This window comes from Camarhynchus parvulus, chromosome 7 (genome assembly GCF_901933205.1).
Source record: "Camarhynchus parvulus chromosome 7, STF_HiC, whole genome shotgun sequence".
NCBI lineage: Eukaryota > Metazoa > Chordata > Aves > Passeriformes > Thraupidae > Camarhynchus > Camarhynchus parvulus.
Window position 1 is genome coordinate 900,236 of NC_044577.1, and position 15,037 is coordinate 915,272.

The 15,037-nt window shown below is 48.6% G+C and overlaps 6 protein-coding genes across 6 annotated transcripts; all 6 read left to right on the forward strand.

The window, feature by feature from the left end:
• Positions 1-3,875, forward strand: LOC115905541 (UDP-glucuronosyltransferase 1-1-like). The gene is made up of 2 exons (XM_030951910.1): positions 1-852; positions 3,801-3,875. Exons 1-2 carry the CDS (start codon positions 1-3, stop codon positions 3,873-3,875), a joined length of 927 nt encoding a protein of 308 aa, XP_030807770.1.
• A 901-nt stretch (positions 3,876-4,776) lies between these two features.
• Positions 4,777-5,831, forward strand: LOC115905542 (UDP-glucuronosyltransferase 1-1-like). The gene is made up of 2 exons (XM_030951911.1): positions 4,777-5,628; positions 5,793-5,831. Exons 1-2 carry the CDS (start codon positions 4,777-4,779, stop codon positions 5,829-5,831), a joined length of 891 nt encoding a protein of 296 aa, XP_030807771.1.
• A 1,162-nt stretch (positions 5,832-6,993) lies between these two features.
• On the forward strand, positions 6,994-7,872 carry LOC115905544 (UDP-glucuronosyltransferase 1-1-like). The gene has a single exon (XM_030951912.1). It carries the CDS (start codon positions 6,994-6,996, stop codon positions 7,870-7,872), a length of 879 nt encoding a protein of 292 aa, XP_030807772.1.
• Positions 7,873-9,319: 1,447 nt separating this feature from the next.
• LOC115905545 (UDP-glucuronosyltransferase 1-1-like) lies at positions 9,320-10,198 on the forward strand. Its single transcript, XM_030951913.1, has one exon. It carries the CDS (start codon positions 9,320-9,322, stop codon positions 10,196-10,198), a length of 879 nt encoding a protein of 292 aa, XP_030807773.1.
• A 1,484-nt stretch (positions 10,199-11,682) lies between these two features.
• On the forward strand, positions 11,683-12,630 carry LOC115905546 (UDP-glucuronosyltransferase 1-1-like). Its single transcript, XM_030951914.1, has 2 exons — positions 11,683-12,534; positions 12,610-12,630. The coding sequence occupies exons 1-2, from the start codon at positions 11,683-11,685 to the stop codon at positions 12,628-12,630; spliced, it is 873 nt and encodes a 290-aa protein (XP_030807774.1).
• Positions 12,631-13,413: 783 nt separating this feature from the next.
• Positions 13,414-14,360, forward strand: LOC115905547 (UDP-glucuronosyltransferase 1-1-like). The gene is made up of 2 exons (XM_030951916.1): positions 13,414-14,265; positions 14,340-14,360. The coding sequence occupies exons 1-2, from the start codon at positions 13,414-13,416 to the stop codon at positions 14,358-14,360; spliced, it is 873 nt and encodes a 290-aa protein (XP_030807776.1).
• The last annotated feature ends 677 nt before the right edge of the window (positions 14,361-15,037 follow it).

Here is a 15,037-nt window from a genome sequence, read left to right on the forward strand (position 1 = left end):
ATGGCCCCAGGGCTCAGTGCTTCTCCACCAGCTGTGCTTCTGCTCCTGTCCCTGCTGGGTCTGGCTGCTGCTGGGAAGCTCCTGGTGGTGCCAGTGGATGGGAGCCACTGGCTCAGCATGCGGGAATTGCTGAACATGCTCCAGCAGAAGGGACATGAGGTGGTCGTGGTGGCACCTGAAGTGAGTTTGCACATCAAACCATCAAAGAATTTTGTGATGAAAATGTACCCGGTACCCTACACACAGGAAGATTTGAAGAAACAATTCCAGGCATTTTTTCATTTTTCATTTGAACAAGGATCTTTTCTGGAAAGATTTGTTAAAGCATACCACGGTATCAAAAGAATCACTTACTTAGGGGTCTCTAGCTGTGGACATCTCCTGCAGAACAAGGAGCTCATCAGGTACCTTGAGGAGAGCAAGTTTGATGCCGTCCTTACAGACCCTGTCCTACTATGTGGAGCAATCCTGGCGAAGCACCTTTCCCTTCCTTCTGTCTATTTCTTACGAGGAATCCCGTGTGGGCTAGATTTTGATGCTACTCAGTGTCCCAGGCCTCCTTCCTATGTGCCCAGGGGATTTACACAATTTACAGACCACATGACCTTTTTCCAGCGAGTGAAGAATCTACTTCATGACATCCCAGATATTTTTCTCTGCGATTTTGCCTTTGAACCCTACTCAAAACTGGCTTCAGAGTTCCTGCAGCAAGACGTGGCTGTGCAGGATCTCTTACGCCAGGCTTCAGTTTGGCTCATGAGGTCAGATTTTGTTTTAGAGTACCCAAGGCCTTTGATGCCCAACATCATTCCAATTGGAGGAGTAAACTGTGCTCACAAGGAGCTGCCTCAGGTGGGTCACACTGTTTTAATTCATGCCATGATTGGTTTCTGTGTTCAGGAGGGGGGAATTTTTTTATGCAATAGGCACTGAGTTTCTGTTTCTGGTGAGTGAGATGAATCTTCATGAAAGGAACCATTTATCTCTCCTTCTTCCTGACTTCCACTTCGTGTACAGACAGCTGTTCCTTCTGGCTTTTAAAGAATGCTCTGTTGAAGGAAATCACCAGGGTTTTCTGGTGAAGGTCTGTGATGGGACATTGATTCCACCAGCAGAATGCCCAGCTCTGATGCCTGGAGCAGGTCTGATTTGACACATCCAGCAGGCCTTGACTGGCACTGATGGTTTGGGTTTGGGTGCAGCCTTGGTGATGATGCCAAACTTTGGGTTCCCTTGGATGCTGGCAAGAACCCTGTGCAGTGTTCCTCCTGGACAGCCTCCTCTGCTGCTCCAGGGGAGAGCCTGGTGAGTTCTTTTGGTGCCCTGGCTTTCTCTTCAGTCCTGTTCCTTAGGATTGATGTGTGCTGGGATAATGAAGCCCTGATCGTGGCTATTCCACCCATCCCCAAGTGTGGAGGTGGCTGTGACATATGACAGACATCCCTGTGGACTGTGGGATTGGCCATGTGAGCTTTCACACAACTCCACCACTGCTGGACATCATGGGTGTGCTTTTGTCAGTGACAAAAAGGAAGCCAGAATTGGCCCAGAATTGTTCTGTGAAAAATCTCCCTCAAAGAGTGTTGTCAGAATTTGACACTGGCTAGAAGCTAGACACCCACAAAAAAACATTTACTCATTCTCTTCTGCTATATTGGAGCAGAGGCGAGGGAAAGGAAAGACAAAAGGGGATCATGAGTTGAGGTAAGGATTGGGAAGAAACACTTTAAGGGCAGAACCCCCTCAAAACTAAAAGGTATAAAGAAAAATTTATTAACAGAATTAAAAGAGGATAATGAGAACTAAAATAAACCTTTTGAATACCTTCCCCTGCACCCCTTGCCCTTCTTTCATTCCCACCAACATTGCAGAGAGACAAAACATGAGGGTTTTAGTCAGTTTGTCACTTCTAAAAATCTTTCTTCAGTTTGCTTAGGGAGAGGAGTATCTTCTGGCTATGCCATAGGGTCTTTTTCATGGAACAGTTCTCTGTGAACTTTTCCAACGTGGTTCTAATTTTCGCGAGTATCAGTCACGCCGCACCTGCTACAACATAAGTCCCTGCCATGGGCAAAGCAGTCTTCCTACAACTGTTTGCGTGGGTCATTTTTCTTCATATGCCATGTAGTCTTTTAAGGATGAGCTGTTCTACTTTGGAAGCAAGGGTCTTCTTTTTCTGCCTCTGGAAGCAAGGGTCTTTTCTCTGTGTTCAAATTTCTCACTAGATCACAGCTTTTCAGCATCCACACACTCCAGCGTGAGCACTTTCTCGTGGGCTGCAGATGAACTCCCATGCACTTCATAAATTACAGGGAAACTGTTGTTTTTTAGACCTCGCCACAGCATGCAGAAGCATCTCAGCTCCAAGGCCTGGAGCACCTCCTCCACCCCCTCCCTCCTTTTCACCAACCTTAGTGTCGCCATGTTGTTCTCCTCACGTCTTCACTTCTCCCTTTTCTCTGACTCGCGAGAGAATTGCTGTCTGTATGTTCATTTCTTCTCATGTTCTATTAATTGAAAAGTTTCTATAGAGTCCTGCAGCACTCAGGTTGATCTCATCCGGGCCCTGCATTGAGGAATTGCTCGCCATGCCTCTCGCTGCTGGTCAAATGGTTGCCGCCAGCACCACGCGAGCCCCACTGGCTGCTGGCTTCGCTCAGCGCCTCTCCTCATGCTGGTGAGGTCTTGGGGTCTTTTGGGTCGCTGTGACCCCGAGGTTGTTCAAAGTCTCTTTTCCCAGCCCGAGTGCTTGAAGAATGGGTTGGAGCTCTTCAGTTCTCGATCTCAAGGTTGTTTGTTATTTCTTATGTATAAAAAATTTTCTCCTGCTGAGTTCCATCCAGCAGGACAGTTCCAGGCACGCTGCCTGCCCCCGGGGCGGTGTTATGTCTTTATACTAAAAACTAGGTATACAATGTTTACAGTTACTTTCCAATAACTATCACCTGTGTTAGACAGTGAGCTTCTACTCTAAACCAATCTGTAAAGTGCCAACATCACAGCAGAAGATGGAGGCCAAGAAGAAGAAGGAGAAAGGCTGGACATGCCCAGTTCCCTCCATCTTGCCTCCTGAACCCCCATACCAGAAACCCTAAAATCTACTTTTCCACGCCGTGATAACTTCACTATTATTCTGCCTAAACTGTTGTGGCTTGCTGATCTTCATATAAGGTTGGTAATTTGCTCCACGGGTCATAATAAACCCACAGGTGTTTTGGGCTCTGTGCCAGGGCTTCTGAGCCCCCTGGCAGGGGTCTTGGCTGTCCTGGAGATCTGGAGGGATGTTCTGGGTTCCCACAGTGAGGCAGAGTGGAAATTTTCCAGGGTAGAAATCCATCTTGATTTAGGTGAAATGTACATCTTTGAGTTAAGTCTGTAGCTTGCTGTTTAGTCTGACTGCCTGTTCTCGCAAAAACCCTATGCTTGGAGACAATGCTTCAGCTGAAGGACAGAGGTAAGGTGGGAGGGGGATAAGGCAGAGCAGGGCAACCTGACCCAGGAGTTCTTTCTGATAAAGAAAAATTAGTGGCAAATGTCACACGAAATCAGTAGAATGAATGTGTATGAACCTATTGTGAAATTGCGTGCATATGTATTTGAGAGGGAGATAGAAAAGGATCTGGAGTTCCCAGAGGTACGCATGTCATTTTAGGGGAGTGATTCCCACATGGGTCCAGAGCTGTAATAAACACACCGGCTTTACAACTTTCACAAAAGTTGTGGAGTTTGTTTGCTTCCGCAAATCACCGGTGCCAAAAAGGAAAAGCCGCTGCCGCCACTCCTGTCTCTTCTACCCACAGAGCATTGGCTGGCTGAACGTGGCCAAGGAAGCACAGCTCACTGCAGATGGTGCTGGCATAGCCCTGGCTGCATGAGCGCTCCTGACCTGAGTGCATGGTATCAGCCGTGTGGCCACTCTCAGCACCAGGGTGGCCACACCTGTGGCATGGCCCTGGCCAGGCTGGGAAGGACCCCAGTGGCCCCCTCACTACCCCTGGTAGGAGAGGAGGAAAGAGGACTTGCACGCATTTTCTACTTCTTAGTTATATCCTCTCAGAACCGCCACTAACTTCTCAAATTGGACCAGCCAATGTGTCAATGGTCAGAGCCTTCAGGGATTGGCTCTGCTGGACTGAGTAGAAGCTTTGATGAGTTTCTCTCTCAGAAGTATCCTCTCTGGCTTCTCTGCCCCCACTAAAAGCCAGATTGTGTTAAACTAACACAAGTGTTCATAAATCTCTTCTCATAAACCTGGCATCATCCTTCCACCTCTCCTGTTTTCTCAGGCAGGAAACCATCTTAAAGGGCTGTTCCACAGCTGCCATAGGGTCTGTGTCTCCTAGAGATGAGATGGAAAGGGTGAGAGAGGGGCAAGAGGCCTTGATTGGGGGAAAGGAGAAGCCTGTGCTGGTCCCAAGGGTGATGTGCATGGGACACATCTCCTACATGTGGCACATCTCCTGAACATGCAGAAGTTCCAGCCAGAGGGAAAGGACCAAAGTGCAGTCCCAGAGCCACAAATGTCTCCTTCCTGGGGCACTCTTTACTGTTCCTGTGATAGAGATAGATGGAAGTTATCTGCCCATATGGACTTGGCAGGAGTTCCATGCTTGTTCTGCAGCCTTTTATCATAACAGGGATTACACATTCACAGCCCAGCGCATAAAATAAGGATCCACAGCTGGGCTGTGCCACAGATTGCTGAGAAGCGCAGAGCAAGTGCCGGTGTTGCTGCAGGTTCCCTTCTTTGGAAGGACTCAGCTGATCCCTGCAGGAATGGCCCTGGGGCTCAGTGCTTCTCCACCAGCTGTGCTTCTGCTCCTGTCCCTGCTGGGTCTGGCTGCTGCTGGGAAGCTCCTGGTGGTGCCAGTGGATGGGAGCCACTGGCTCAGCATGCGGGAGGTGCTGGACATGCTCCAGCAGAGGGGACATGAGGTGGTCGTGGTGGCACCTGAAGTGACTTTGCACATCAAACCATCAAAGAACTTTGTGATGAAAATGTACGCAGTCCCCTACACAAAGGAAGAGTTGGAGAAAGATTTTAAGGCATTTTTTGATCTTGCATTTGAGGAAGGAACTTTCTTTGAAAGATTTTTTCACAAACTTGAAGCTATGAAAAGAATCACTAACTTTGGGGTCACCAGCTGTGAGCAGCTGCTGCAAAACAAAGAGCTCATCAGGTACCTTGAGGAGAGCAAGTTTGATGCCATCCTTACAGACCCTTTTGTACCCTGTGGGTTGATCCTGGGTGAGCATCTTTCACTTCCTTCTGTCTATTTCTTACGAGGAATCCCGTGTGGGTTAGATTTTGAAGCCACTCAGTGTCCCAAGCCCCCTTCCTATGTACCCAGGGGATTTACAGGCCTTACAGACCGCATGGCCTTTCTCCAGCGAGTGAAGAATCTGCTCTTTGACATCCCAAACATTTTCCTCTGTGATTTTGCTTTTGACCCATTCTCAAAACTGGCTTCAGAGTTCCTGCAGCGGGAGGTGACTGTGCTGGATCTCTTACGCAAGGGCTCTGTTTGGCTCCTGAGGTTGGATTTTGTGCTAGACTACCCAAGGCCTTTGATGCCCAACATCATTCCAATTGGAGGAGTAAACTGTGCTCACAAGGAGCTGCCTCAGGTGGGTCACACTGTTTTTAATCCGTGCCTTGATTGATTTCTGTGTTCAGGAGGGTGGAATTCCGTGTTGCAATAGGAACCGAGTTTCTGTTTTGGGTGAGTGAGCTGAATCCTCTTGAAAGGAACTGGTTTTCACTCACTTCTGATTTTCCACATCCTGTGTAGGCAGGTGTTCCTTCTGGCTTTGAAATGGTTCTCAGTTGAAGGCAATCACCAGGGTCTTCTGGTGAAGGTCTGTGATGGCTGTTGATGTCACCAGCAAAGAGATTGTCAGAATTCATAAACAGTAAGACAAACCGTAGGGTTCCATTAATGACCAGCTCCAATGGGATGTCCCATAGATTGTTAAAAACTCTTCCCTGGCTCCAAATCCCAGCCCTGATGCCTGGAGCAGGTCTGATTTGACACATCCAGTACAGCTTGACTGGCAGTGAGGGTTTGGGTGCAGCCTTGTGCATGATACCAACTGCTCCAATGTGCTGCGTGCTTGGGTTCCCTGGGATGCTGGCAAGAGCCCTGTGAATGTTCCTCCTGGACAGTTTACTGTTCTTCTCTAGGGGAGAGCCTGGAGAGTTGGGAAAGTACTTTTGGTGCCCTGGCTTTCTCTTCATTCATATTCCATAGGAGTTGTGTGGTGCAGGGCAGGATCACAAAGCCCAACATGTGGCAATTCCACCCAGCTTGAAGTACAGAGGTAGCTGTGACAATTCACAGACATCCCCATGTAGAATGGGATTGGCCACCTGAGCATTCACACAACTCCACCACTGCTGGACATCATGGGGGCTTTGTCAGGGATCAAACCAAGGCCAGAATTAGGCTCTGAAATGTTCTGTGCAAAGTCACTCTCCAAGAGTGTTTGTAAATCTCTGCTCAGAACCCTGGCATCATCCTTCCATCTCTTCAGTCTTCTCAGGCTGGAGAGCTGTTCCACAGCTGCTGTAGGGTTTGGGTCTCCTAGAGATGAGTTTTCCAAGAGAGAGGGAGAGAGGACAGTCCTGGCCTGGAGGGAAGGAGAATCTCTGCTGGTTGGAAAAATAACGTGCATGTCCTGCATGTGACACATCTCAGAATTTCCAGCCAGAGGGCAGGAACAAAAGTGCAGCTCCCTCTGCCTTCTTAGGGCACCCTTTACTCTTCCTCTGATAGAGATAGATGGGAGTTACCTGGTCATTCTGTGGACTTGGCAGGAATCCCATGCTTGTTCTGCAGGCTTTTATCACACTAGGGATTACACATTTACCACACAGCACATAAATAAAGATCCACATCTGGGCTGTGCCACACATAATTTCAAAGTGCAGAGCAAGCCCCAGTGTTGCTGCAGGTTCCCTTCCTTGGAAGGACTCAGCTGATCCCTGCAGGAATGGCCCCGGGGCTCAGTGCTTCTCCACCAGCTGTGCTTCTGCTCCTGTCCCTGCTGGGTCTGGCTGCTGCTGGGAAGCTCCTGGTGGTGCCAGTGGATGGGAGCCACTGGCTCAGCATGCGGGAGGTGCTGGACATGCTGAGGCAGAAGGGACACGAGGTGGTCGTGGTGGCACCTGAAGTGACATTGCACATCAAACCATCAAAGAATTTTGTGATGAAAATGTACCCGGTCCCCTTCACACAGGAAGAGATGGAGAAAGATTTCAAGGCGTTCTTCCAGGTTTCATTTGAAGAGGGATCTTTTTTTGAAAGATTTTTTAAAGTGTACAGAGGTTTGAAAAGAATCACTGATTTGGAGTTCTCCAGCTGTGAGCAGCTCTTGCAAAACAAGGAGCTCATCAGGTACCTCGAGGAGAGCAAGTTTGATGCCATCCTTACAGACCCTTTTGTACCCTGTGGGGTGATCCTGGCTGAGCATCTTTCCCTGCCTTCTGTCTATTTCTTACGAGGAATCCCGTGTGGGTTAGATTTTGAAGCCACTCAGTGTCCCAAGCCCCCTTCCTACGTCCCCAGGATATTAACAGACCTTACAGACCGTATGACCTTTCTCCAGCGAGTGAAGAATCTGCTCTTTGACATCCCAAATGTTTTCCTCTGTGATTTTGTCTTTGAACCCTACTCAAAACTGGCTTCAGAGTTCCTGCAGCGGGAGGTGACTGTGCTGGATCTCTTACGCAAGGGCTCTGTTTGGCTCCTGAGGTTGGAGTTTGTCCTAGACTACCCAAGACCCTTAATGCCCAACATCATTCCAATTGGAGGAGTAAACTGTGCTCACAAGGAGCTGCCTCAGGTGGGTCTTAATCTGTGCCTTGATTGATTTCTGTGTTCAGGAGGGTGGAATTCTGTGTTGTGATAGAAATCCAGTTCCCATTTCTGGTGAGTGAGGTGAATCCTTAGCAAAGGAACTGTTTTTCTCTCACATCTGGTTTACCACATCCTGTGTAGGCAGCAGCCTCTTCTGGCTTTTAATTGGTGCTCAGTTGTAGGTAACACCAGGGTCTTCTAGTGGAGGTTTTGGTGGGACATTGATTGCACCAGCCACGGGATTGTTGAAATTTGTGGATCTTAAGACAAAATGCTGGGTTTCTTTAAGGAGCAGTTCCCATTGGCACTCCCATAATAGCTTGGCAACTCTTTTTTGATTGACAAGCCCAGTGCTGTTCCTGTAGTAGGTCTGATTTAACACATCCAGCAGGCCTTGGCTTGCACAGATGGTTTGGGTGCAGCCTTGGAGATGATGCCAAACTTTGGGTTCCCTTGGATGCTGGCAAGAGCCCTGGGCAGTGTTCCTCCTGGACAGCCTCCTCTGCTGCTCCAGGGGAGAGCCTGGCAAGTTGAGTGAGTGCTTTTGGTGCCCTGGCTTTTTCTTTAGTCCTGTTCCTTAGGATTGGTGTGACGTGGGCTGGGATAATGAAGTCCAATATGTGGCAATTCCACCTATCCCCAAGTGTGGAGGTGGCTGTGACACCTGAGAGACATCCCTGTACACACTGGGAGTGGCCACGTGGGCTTTCACACAACTCCACCACTGCTGGACAACATGGGTGCTTTGTCTGTGACTAAAACAATACTAAAATTAGGCCCTGAATTGTTCTGCAAAAAGTCTCCCTCAAAAGTGCTCCTAAATCTCTGTCAAACCTCCTAGCTCACAAAGCCAACCCCGGCAATTCCTTGAGGCAAGTCTGGGGCACTGGAAGTGCTACTTGATGTAGATCACATATCCTGCAGAAACCTGGCATCGTCCTTCCATCTTCTGTCTCCTCAGTCTAGAAACCATGTTAAAGGGCTGTTCCACAGCTGCTGTGGGGTCTGGGTCTCCTAGAGATGAGTTTTCCAAGAGAGAGGGAGAGGGGACTGACCGTGCCTGGGGGAAAGGAGAAGCCTCTGCAGGTGTGAGTGGTGATGTGCATGGGACACATCTCCTACACGTGACACATCTGCTAAAAATGCAGAAGGTCCAGAGGGAAAGAACCAAAGTACATTCCCAGAGCCACACCTGCCTCCTTCCTGGAGCATTCTTTTACTATTGCTCTGACAGAGAGAAGGTGGAGTTATCTGATGATTCTATGAACTTGGCAGGAATCCCATATTTGCTCTGCAGTTTTTTATTGTATCTGGGATTACACATTCACCACCCTGCCCATTGAATACGGATCCACAGTTGGGCTGTGCCACAGATCCTTTGAAAGTGCGGAGCACGCACCGGAGCTCCAGTGCTGCCACGGGTTTCCTTCCTTGGAAGCCCTCAGCTGATCCCTGCAGGAATGGCCCTGGGGCTCAGTGCTTCTCCACCAGCTGTGCTTCTGCTCCTGTCCCTGCTGGGTCTGGCTGCTGCTGGGAAGCTCCTGGTGGTGCCGGCAGATGGGAGCCACTGGCTCAGCATGCGGGAGGTGCTGGACATACTGAGGCAGAAGGGACATGAGGTGGTCGTGGTGGCACCTGAAGTGACATTGCACGTCAAGCCATCAAAGAACTTTGTGATGAAAATGTACTCAGTCCCCTTCACACAGGAAGAGTTGGAGAAAGCATTCAAGGCATTTTTTCGTGGTTCATTTGAAGAAGGTTGGATTTTGAAGAGATTATTGAAAGCGCACCAGGGTATGAAAACCCTCAGTAACTGTTGGGTCACCAGCTGTGAGCGGCTGCTGCAAAACAAAGAGCTCATCAGGTACCTTGAGGAGAGCAAGTTTGATGCCATCCTTACAGACCCTGTAGCAACTTGTGGGCTGATCCTGGCTGAGCATCTTTCACTTCCTTCTGTCTATTTCTTACGAGGAGTCCCATGTGGGTTAGACTTAGATGCCAGGCTGTGTCCCAGTCCTCCTTCCTACATCCCCAGGGCATTTTCAGACCTTACAGACCGCATGACCTTTCTCCAGCGAGTGAAGAATCTGCTCTTTGACATCCCAAATGTTTTCCTCTGTGATTTTGCCTTTGAACCCTACTCAAAACTGGCTTCAGAGTTCCTGCAGCGGGAGGTGACTGTGCAGGATCTCTTACACAAGGGCTCTGTTTGGCTCCTGAGGTCAGAATTTGTGCTGGAGTACCCAAGGCCCTTGATGCCCAACATCATTCCAATTGGAGGAGTAAACTGTGCTCACAAGGAGCTGACTCAGGTGGGTCTTAATTCGTGCCTTGATTGATTTCTGTGTTCAGGAGGGTGGAATTCTGTGTTGTGATAGAAATCAAGTTCCCATTTCTGGTGAGTGAGGTGAATCCTCAGTTAAGGAACTGTTTTTCTCTCATTTCTTGCTGTCTTTCCACATCTTGTGTAGGCAGTTGTTTCTTCTGGCTTTTAATTAGTGCTCAGTTGCAGGTAAACACCAGGGCCTTCTAGTGACCCTGTACTAAGGACCTGTGATGGGACATTGATTCTGCCAGCCAAAGGGATTCTGAGAATTTGTGGATAGTAGAACAAAGTTTTGAATTTGTATAATGAGCAGTTCCAATGGGATCTTCCAGAGAAACTTAAAAACAGTTTTCTGACTCCAAAGCCCAGCTCTGATTTCCGGAGCAGGTCTGATTTGACACATCCAGCACGCCTTGACTGGCACTGAGGGATTAGCTGCAGTCTTGCCCATGATACCAACCAGTCAAATATGCCATGTGGTCGGGTTCCCTGAGATGCGGGCAAGAGCCCTGGGCAGTGTTCCTCCTGGAGCACCTCCTCTGCTGCTCCAGGGGAGAGCCTGGTGAATTGGTGCGAACTTTTAGTGCCCTGTCTTTCTTTTCATTCATATTCCTTAGGATTTGTGTGGTGTAGGGTGGGATCCCAAAGCTGCTCTGGCAATTCCACCCATCCCCGGGTGTGGGGGTGGCTATGACATTTGACAGATATCCCTGTGCACACTGGGATTGGCCACATGAGCATTCCCACAACTCCACCACTGCTGGACACCATGGGTGCTTTGTCAGTGACTAAACAATGCCAGAATTAGGCCCTGAATTGTTCTGTGAAAAGTCTCCCTCAAAAGTGCTCATAAATCTCTGCTCAAACCTCCTAGCTCACAAAGCCAACCCCGGCAATTCCTTGAGGCAGGTCTGGGGCACTGAAAGTGCTGCTTGATGTAGATCACATATCCTGCAGAAACCTGACATCGTCCTTCCATCTTCTCTGTCTCCTCAGTCTAGAAACCATGTTAAAGGGCTGTTCCACAGCTGCTGTGGGGTCTGGGTCTCCTAGAGATGAGTTTTCCAAGAGAGAGGGAGAGGGGACAGACCGTGCCTGGGGGAAAGGAGAAGCCTCTGTAGGTCTGAGTGGTGATGTGCATGGGACACATCTCCTACACATGACACATCTCCTGAACATGCAGAAAGTCCAGCCAGAGGGAAAGAACCAAAGAGCATTCCCAGAGCCACACCTGCCTCCTTCCTGGGGCACTCTTTACTGTTCCTCTGATAGAGATAGATGGGAGTTATCTGGGCATTCTGTGGACTTGGCTGGAATCCCATGCTTGCTCTGCAACCTTTTATCATATCAGGGATTACACATTCACTGCCCACCCCTTAAATAAAGATCCACACTTGGGCTGTGCCACAGATCCTTTGAAAGTGCACAGCGGGTGCTGTAGCTACGGTGCTCTTGGGGATTTCCTTCCCTGGAGGCCCTCAGCTGATCTCTGCAGGAATGGCCCCGGGACTCAGTGCTTCTCCACCAGCTGTGCTTCTGCTCCTGTCCCTGCTGGGTCTGGCTGCTGCTGGGAAGCTCCTGGTGGTGCCAGTGGATGGGAGCCACTGGCTCAGCATGCGGGAGGTGCTGAACATGCTCCAGCAGAAGGGACATGAGGTGGTCGTGGTGGCACCTGAAGTGAGTTTGCACATCAAACCATCAAAGAACTTTGTGATGAAAATGTACTCAGTCCCCTTCACACAGGAAGAGATGGAGAAAGATTTCAAGGTGTTTATACATGCTTCAATAGAAGAAGGATCTTTTCTGGAAAGATTTTTTAAATTGTACCAACATATGAAAAGACTCGGTAATTTATCAGTCAGCAGTTGTGAACATCTCCTGCAAAACAAAGAGCTCATCAGGTACCTTGAGGAGAGCAAGTTTGATGCCGTCCTTACAGACCCTGTAGCACCTTGTGGGGTGATCCTGGCTGAGCATCTTTCCCTGCCTTCTGTCTATTTCTTACGAGGAATCCCATGTGGGTTAGATTTTGAAGCCACTCAGTGTCCCAGTCCTCCTTCCTATGTGCCCAGGACATTTTCACAACTGACAGACCAAATGACATTTTTCCAGCGAGTGAAGAATCTGCTCTTTGACACCCAAAACCTTTTCCTCTGTAATTTTGCCTATGATCCATTCACAAAACTGGCTTCGGAGTTCCTGCAGCGGGAGGTGGCTGTGCAGGATCTCTTACGCAAGGGCTCTGTTTGGCTCCTGAGGTTGGAGTTTGTCCTAGACTACCCAAGACCCTTAATGCCCAACATCATTCCAATTGGAGGAGTAAACTGTGCTCACAAGGAGCTGCCTCAGGTGGGTCACGTTTTGTTTTTAATTTGTGCTGTCATGAAATTTCTGTGTTCAGGAGGCTTGAACCTTGTGTTGCAGATGGGAATTGACTTCCCATGATGTGTGTTTGGATGAATGTTCCTGAATTTTCCTGTCCCGTTCCATTTGTAGGCAGCTGTCCTACACCTTCTCAGCTCTAAAGTGTGCTCTGCATTTGCTGCTTTCATTTCATGTACTACTCAGAGGCACTTTGTGTGACTTTGTGTAACTTAGTAGTCTCTTAGTGAGTGACGAATGAGTCTGGTGGGCTGTCAAAGCCTTGCAGTCAGGTGCAATCCATTATTAGCAAATGGTTGTAGTTGGGCCTGTTGCTTACTGAGAAATGCACCTCAAACTTCTGTCCTTGTTGCATCTTTATGTCCTTCTTTGCCAGTGACTTTTTTGTGCTTCTTCAGACGGGTATTTCCAAAGCTGTAAACTGGAGGAAGGTGGCAGGCTGGGGGCTCTCAAGTTGAGAAGCAGCCCCTCTGTTGGCTGGCAGATCTAGGAAAATTTTGCCTTGGTGAGGATGGCTGTGTGAGATGTAACAGCAAATTTCAGAGGTCTCAAGGGGCTACAGTGGCTTGGCAGGTAGTGCTCAAATGTGTCAAAAGTGCCAAATGTTTTTTAATAAACACAAGGCTTATCGGTTTCTTCCCCAATATTTATCAGCTGCCTGAACTTTGTGGCTGGTTATGCAGTCTTTTATCACACCTGTGATTACACATTTACTACAGAGCAGATAAAGCAAGGATACAAAGTTGGGCTGTGGCACAGATTGCTGAGAAGCGCGGAGCGAGCGCCGGAGCTCCTGTGCTGCCGCGGGTTTCCTTCCCTGGAGGCCCTCAGCTGATCCCTGCAGGAATGGCCCTGGGGCTCAGTGCTTGTCCCCCTGCTGTGCTTCTGCTCCTGTCCCTGCTGGGTCTGGCTGCTGCTGGGAAGCTCCTGGTGGTGTCGGTGGACGGGAGCCCCTGGTTCAGCATACGGGAGGGGCTGCACATGCTCCAGCAGAAGGGACACGAGGTGGTCGTGGTGGCACCTGAAGTCTCCTTGCACGTCAAGCCATCAGAGAACTTTGTGATGAAAATGTACCCGGTCACCTACACACAGGAAGATATGGACAATGCATTCAAGGCATTTTTTAATATTACATTTGAAGATGGATCTTTTTTTGAAAGATTGTTTAAAGTAGTAGAAGGTATGAAAAGATTCACTGATTTTTGGTTCTCCGGCTGTAGACATCTCCTGCAAAACAAAGAGCTCATGAGATATCTTGAGGAGAGCAAGTTTGATGCCATCCTTACAGATCCTGTAGTACCTTGTGGGGTGATCCTGGCTGAGCATCTTTCCCTTCCTTCTGTCTATTTCTTTCGAGGAATCCCATGTGGGTTAGATTTTGAAGCCACTCAGTGTCCCAATCCTCCTTCCTATGTGCCCAGGACATTTACACACTTCACAGACCAAATGACATTTTTCCAGCGAGTGAAGAATCTGCTCTTTGACACCCAAAACCTTTTCCTCTGTAATTTTGCCTATGACCCATTCTCAAAACTGGCTTCGGAGTTCCTGCAGCGGGAGGTGGCTGTGCAGGATCTCTTACGCAAGGGCTCTGTTTGGCTCCTGAGGTCGGAATTTGTGCTGGACTACCCAAGACCCTTGATGCCCAACATCATTCCAATTGGAGGAGCAAACTGTGCTCACAAGGAGCTGACTCAGGTGGGTTGCACTTTGATTTTAATTTGTGCTGTGATGGATTTCTGTGTTCAGGAGGCTTGAACCTTGTGTTGCAGATGGCAATTGACTTCCCATGATGTGTGGTTGGATTAATGCTCCTGAATATTTCTCTCCCTTTCCATTTGTAGGCAACACTCCTGTTCTTTCTCACCTCTAAAGTGTGTTCTGCATTTGCTGCTTTCATTTCACGTATTCAGAACCACTTTGTGTGACTTTGTGTAACTTGGTACTCTGTTAGTGAGTGACAAACGCGTCTGGTAGGCTGTCAAAGCCTTGCAGTCAGGTGCAATCCATTATTAACAAATTGTTGTAGTTGGGTCTGGTGTTTACTGAGAAATGCACCTCAGGCTTCTCTCCTTGTTGTCTCTCTACGTTCTTCTTTGTGGTGAATTTTTGTGCTTCTTCAGCCGGGTATTTCCAAAGCTGGAATGTGTAGAAAGGTGGCAGGCTGGGGGCTCTCAAGTTGAGAAGCAGCCTCTCTGTTTGCAGGTAGATCTAGGAAAATTTTGCCTTGGTGTTGATGGCTGTTTGCAGTCTAGCAGCAAATTCCAGGACTCTGAAGGGGCTTTGTTGGGTTGGCACATGGCGCTCAAAGGTGAAAGGGCTGCCAAGATTTTTTTAACGGAAACAGAAGGCTTATCTGTTGCGTCCCCCACATTTTTAGGTACCTGAACTTTGCTGCTGGTTATGCAGTCTTTTATCACACCTGTGATTACACATTTACTACAGAGCAGATAAAGCAAGGATACAAAGT

What these genes read in the sequence shown, in the direction of transcription:
- LOC115905541 (XM_030951910.1), top strand. Translation starts at nt 1, where the DNA reads ATGGCCCCAGGGCTCAGTGCTTCTCCACCAGCTGTGCTTCTGCTCCTG. An exon ending in CTCACAAGGAGCTGCCTCAG is followed by an intron (nt 853 to 3,800) that starts GTGGGTCACACT and finishes TTCTACCCACAG; the next exon opens with AGCATTGGCTGGCTGAACGT.
- LOC115905544 (XM_030951912.1), top strand. Translation starts at nt 6,994, where the DNA reads ATGGCCCCGGGGCTCAGTGCTTCTCCACCAGCTGTGCTTCTGCTCCTG.
- LOC115905547 (XM_030951916.1), top strand. Translation starts at nt 13,414, where the DNA reads ATGGCCCTGGGGCTCAGTGCTTGTCCCCCTGCTGTGCTTCTGCTCCTG. An exon ending in CTCACAAGGAGCTGACTCAG is followed by an intron (nt 14,266 to 14,339) that starts GTGGGTTGCACT and finishes CTTGTGTTGCAG; the next exon opens with ATGGCAATTGACTTCCCATG.
- LOC115905546 (XM_030951914.1), top strand. Translation starts at nt 11,683, where the DNA reads ATGGCCCCGGGACTCAGTGCTTCTCCACCAGCTGTGCTTCTGCTCCTG. An exon ending in CTCACAAGGAGCTGCCTCAG is followed by an intron (nt 12,535 to 12,609) that starts GTGGGTCACGTT and finishes CTTGTGTTGCAG; the next exon opens with ATGGGAATTGACTTCCCATG.
- LOC115905542 (XM_030951911.1), top strand. Translation starts at nt 4,777, where the DNA reads ATGGCCCTGGGGCTCAGTGCTTCTCCACCAGCTGTGCTTCTGCTCCTG. An exon ending in CTCACAAGGAGCTGCCTCAG is followed by an intron (nt 5,629 to 5,792) that starts GTGGGTCACACT and finishes CATCCTGTGTAG; the next exon opens with GCAGGTGTTCCTTCTGGCTT.
- LOC115905545 (XM_030951913.1), top strand. Translation starts at nt 9,320, where the DNA reads ATGGCCCTGGGGCTCAGTGCTTCTCCACCAGCTGTGCTTCTGCTCCTG.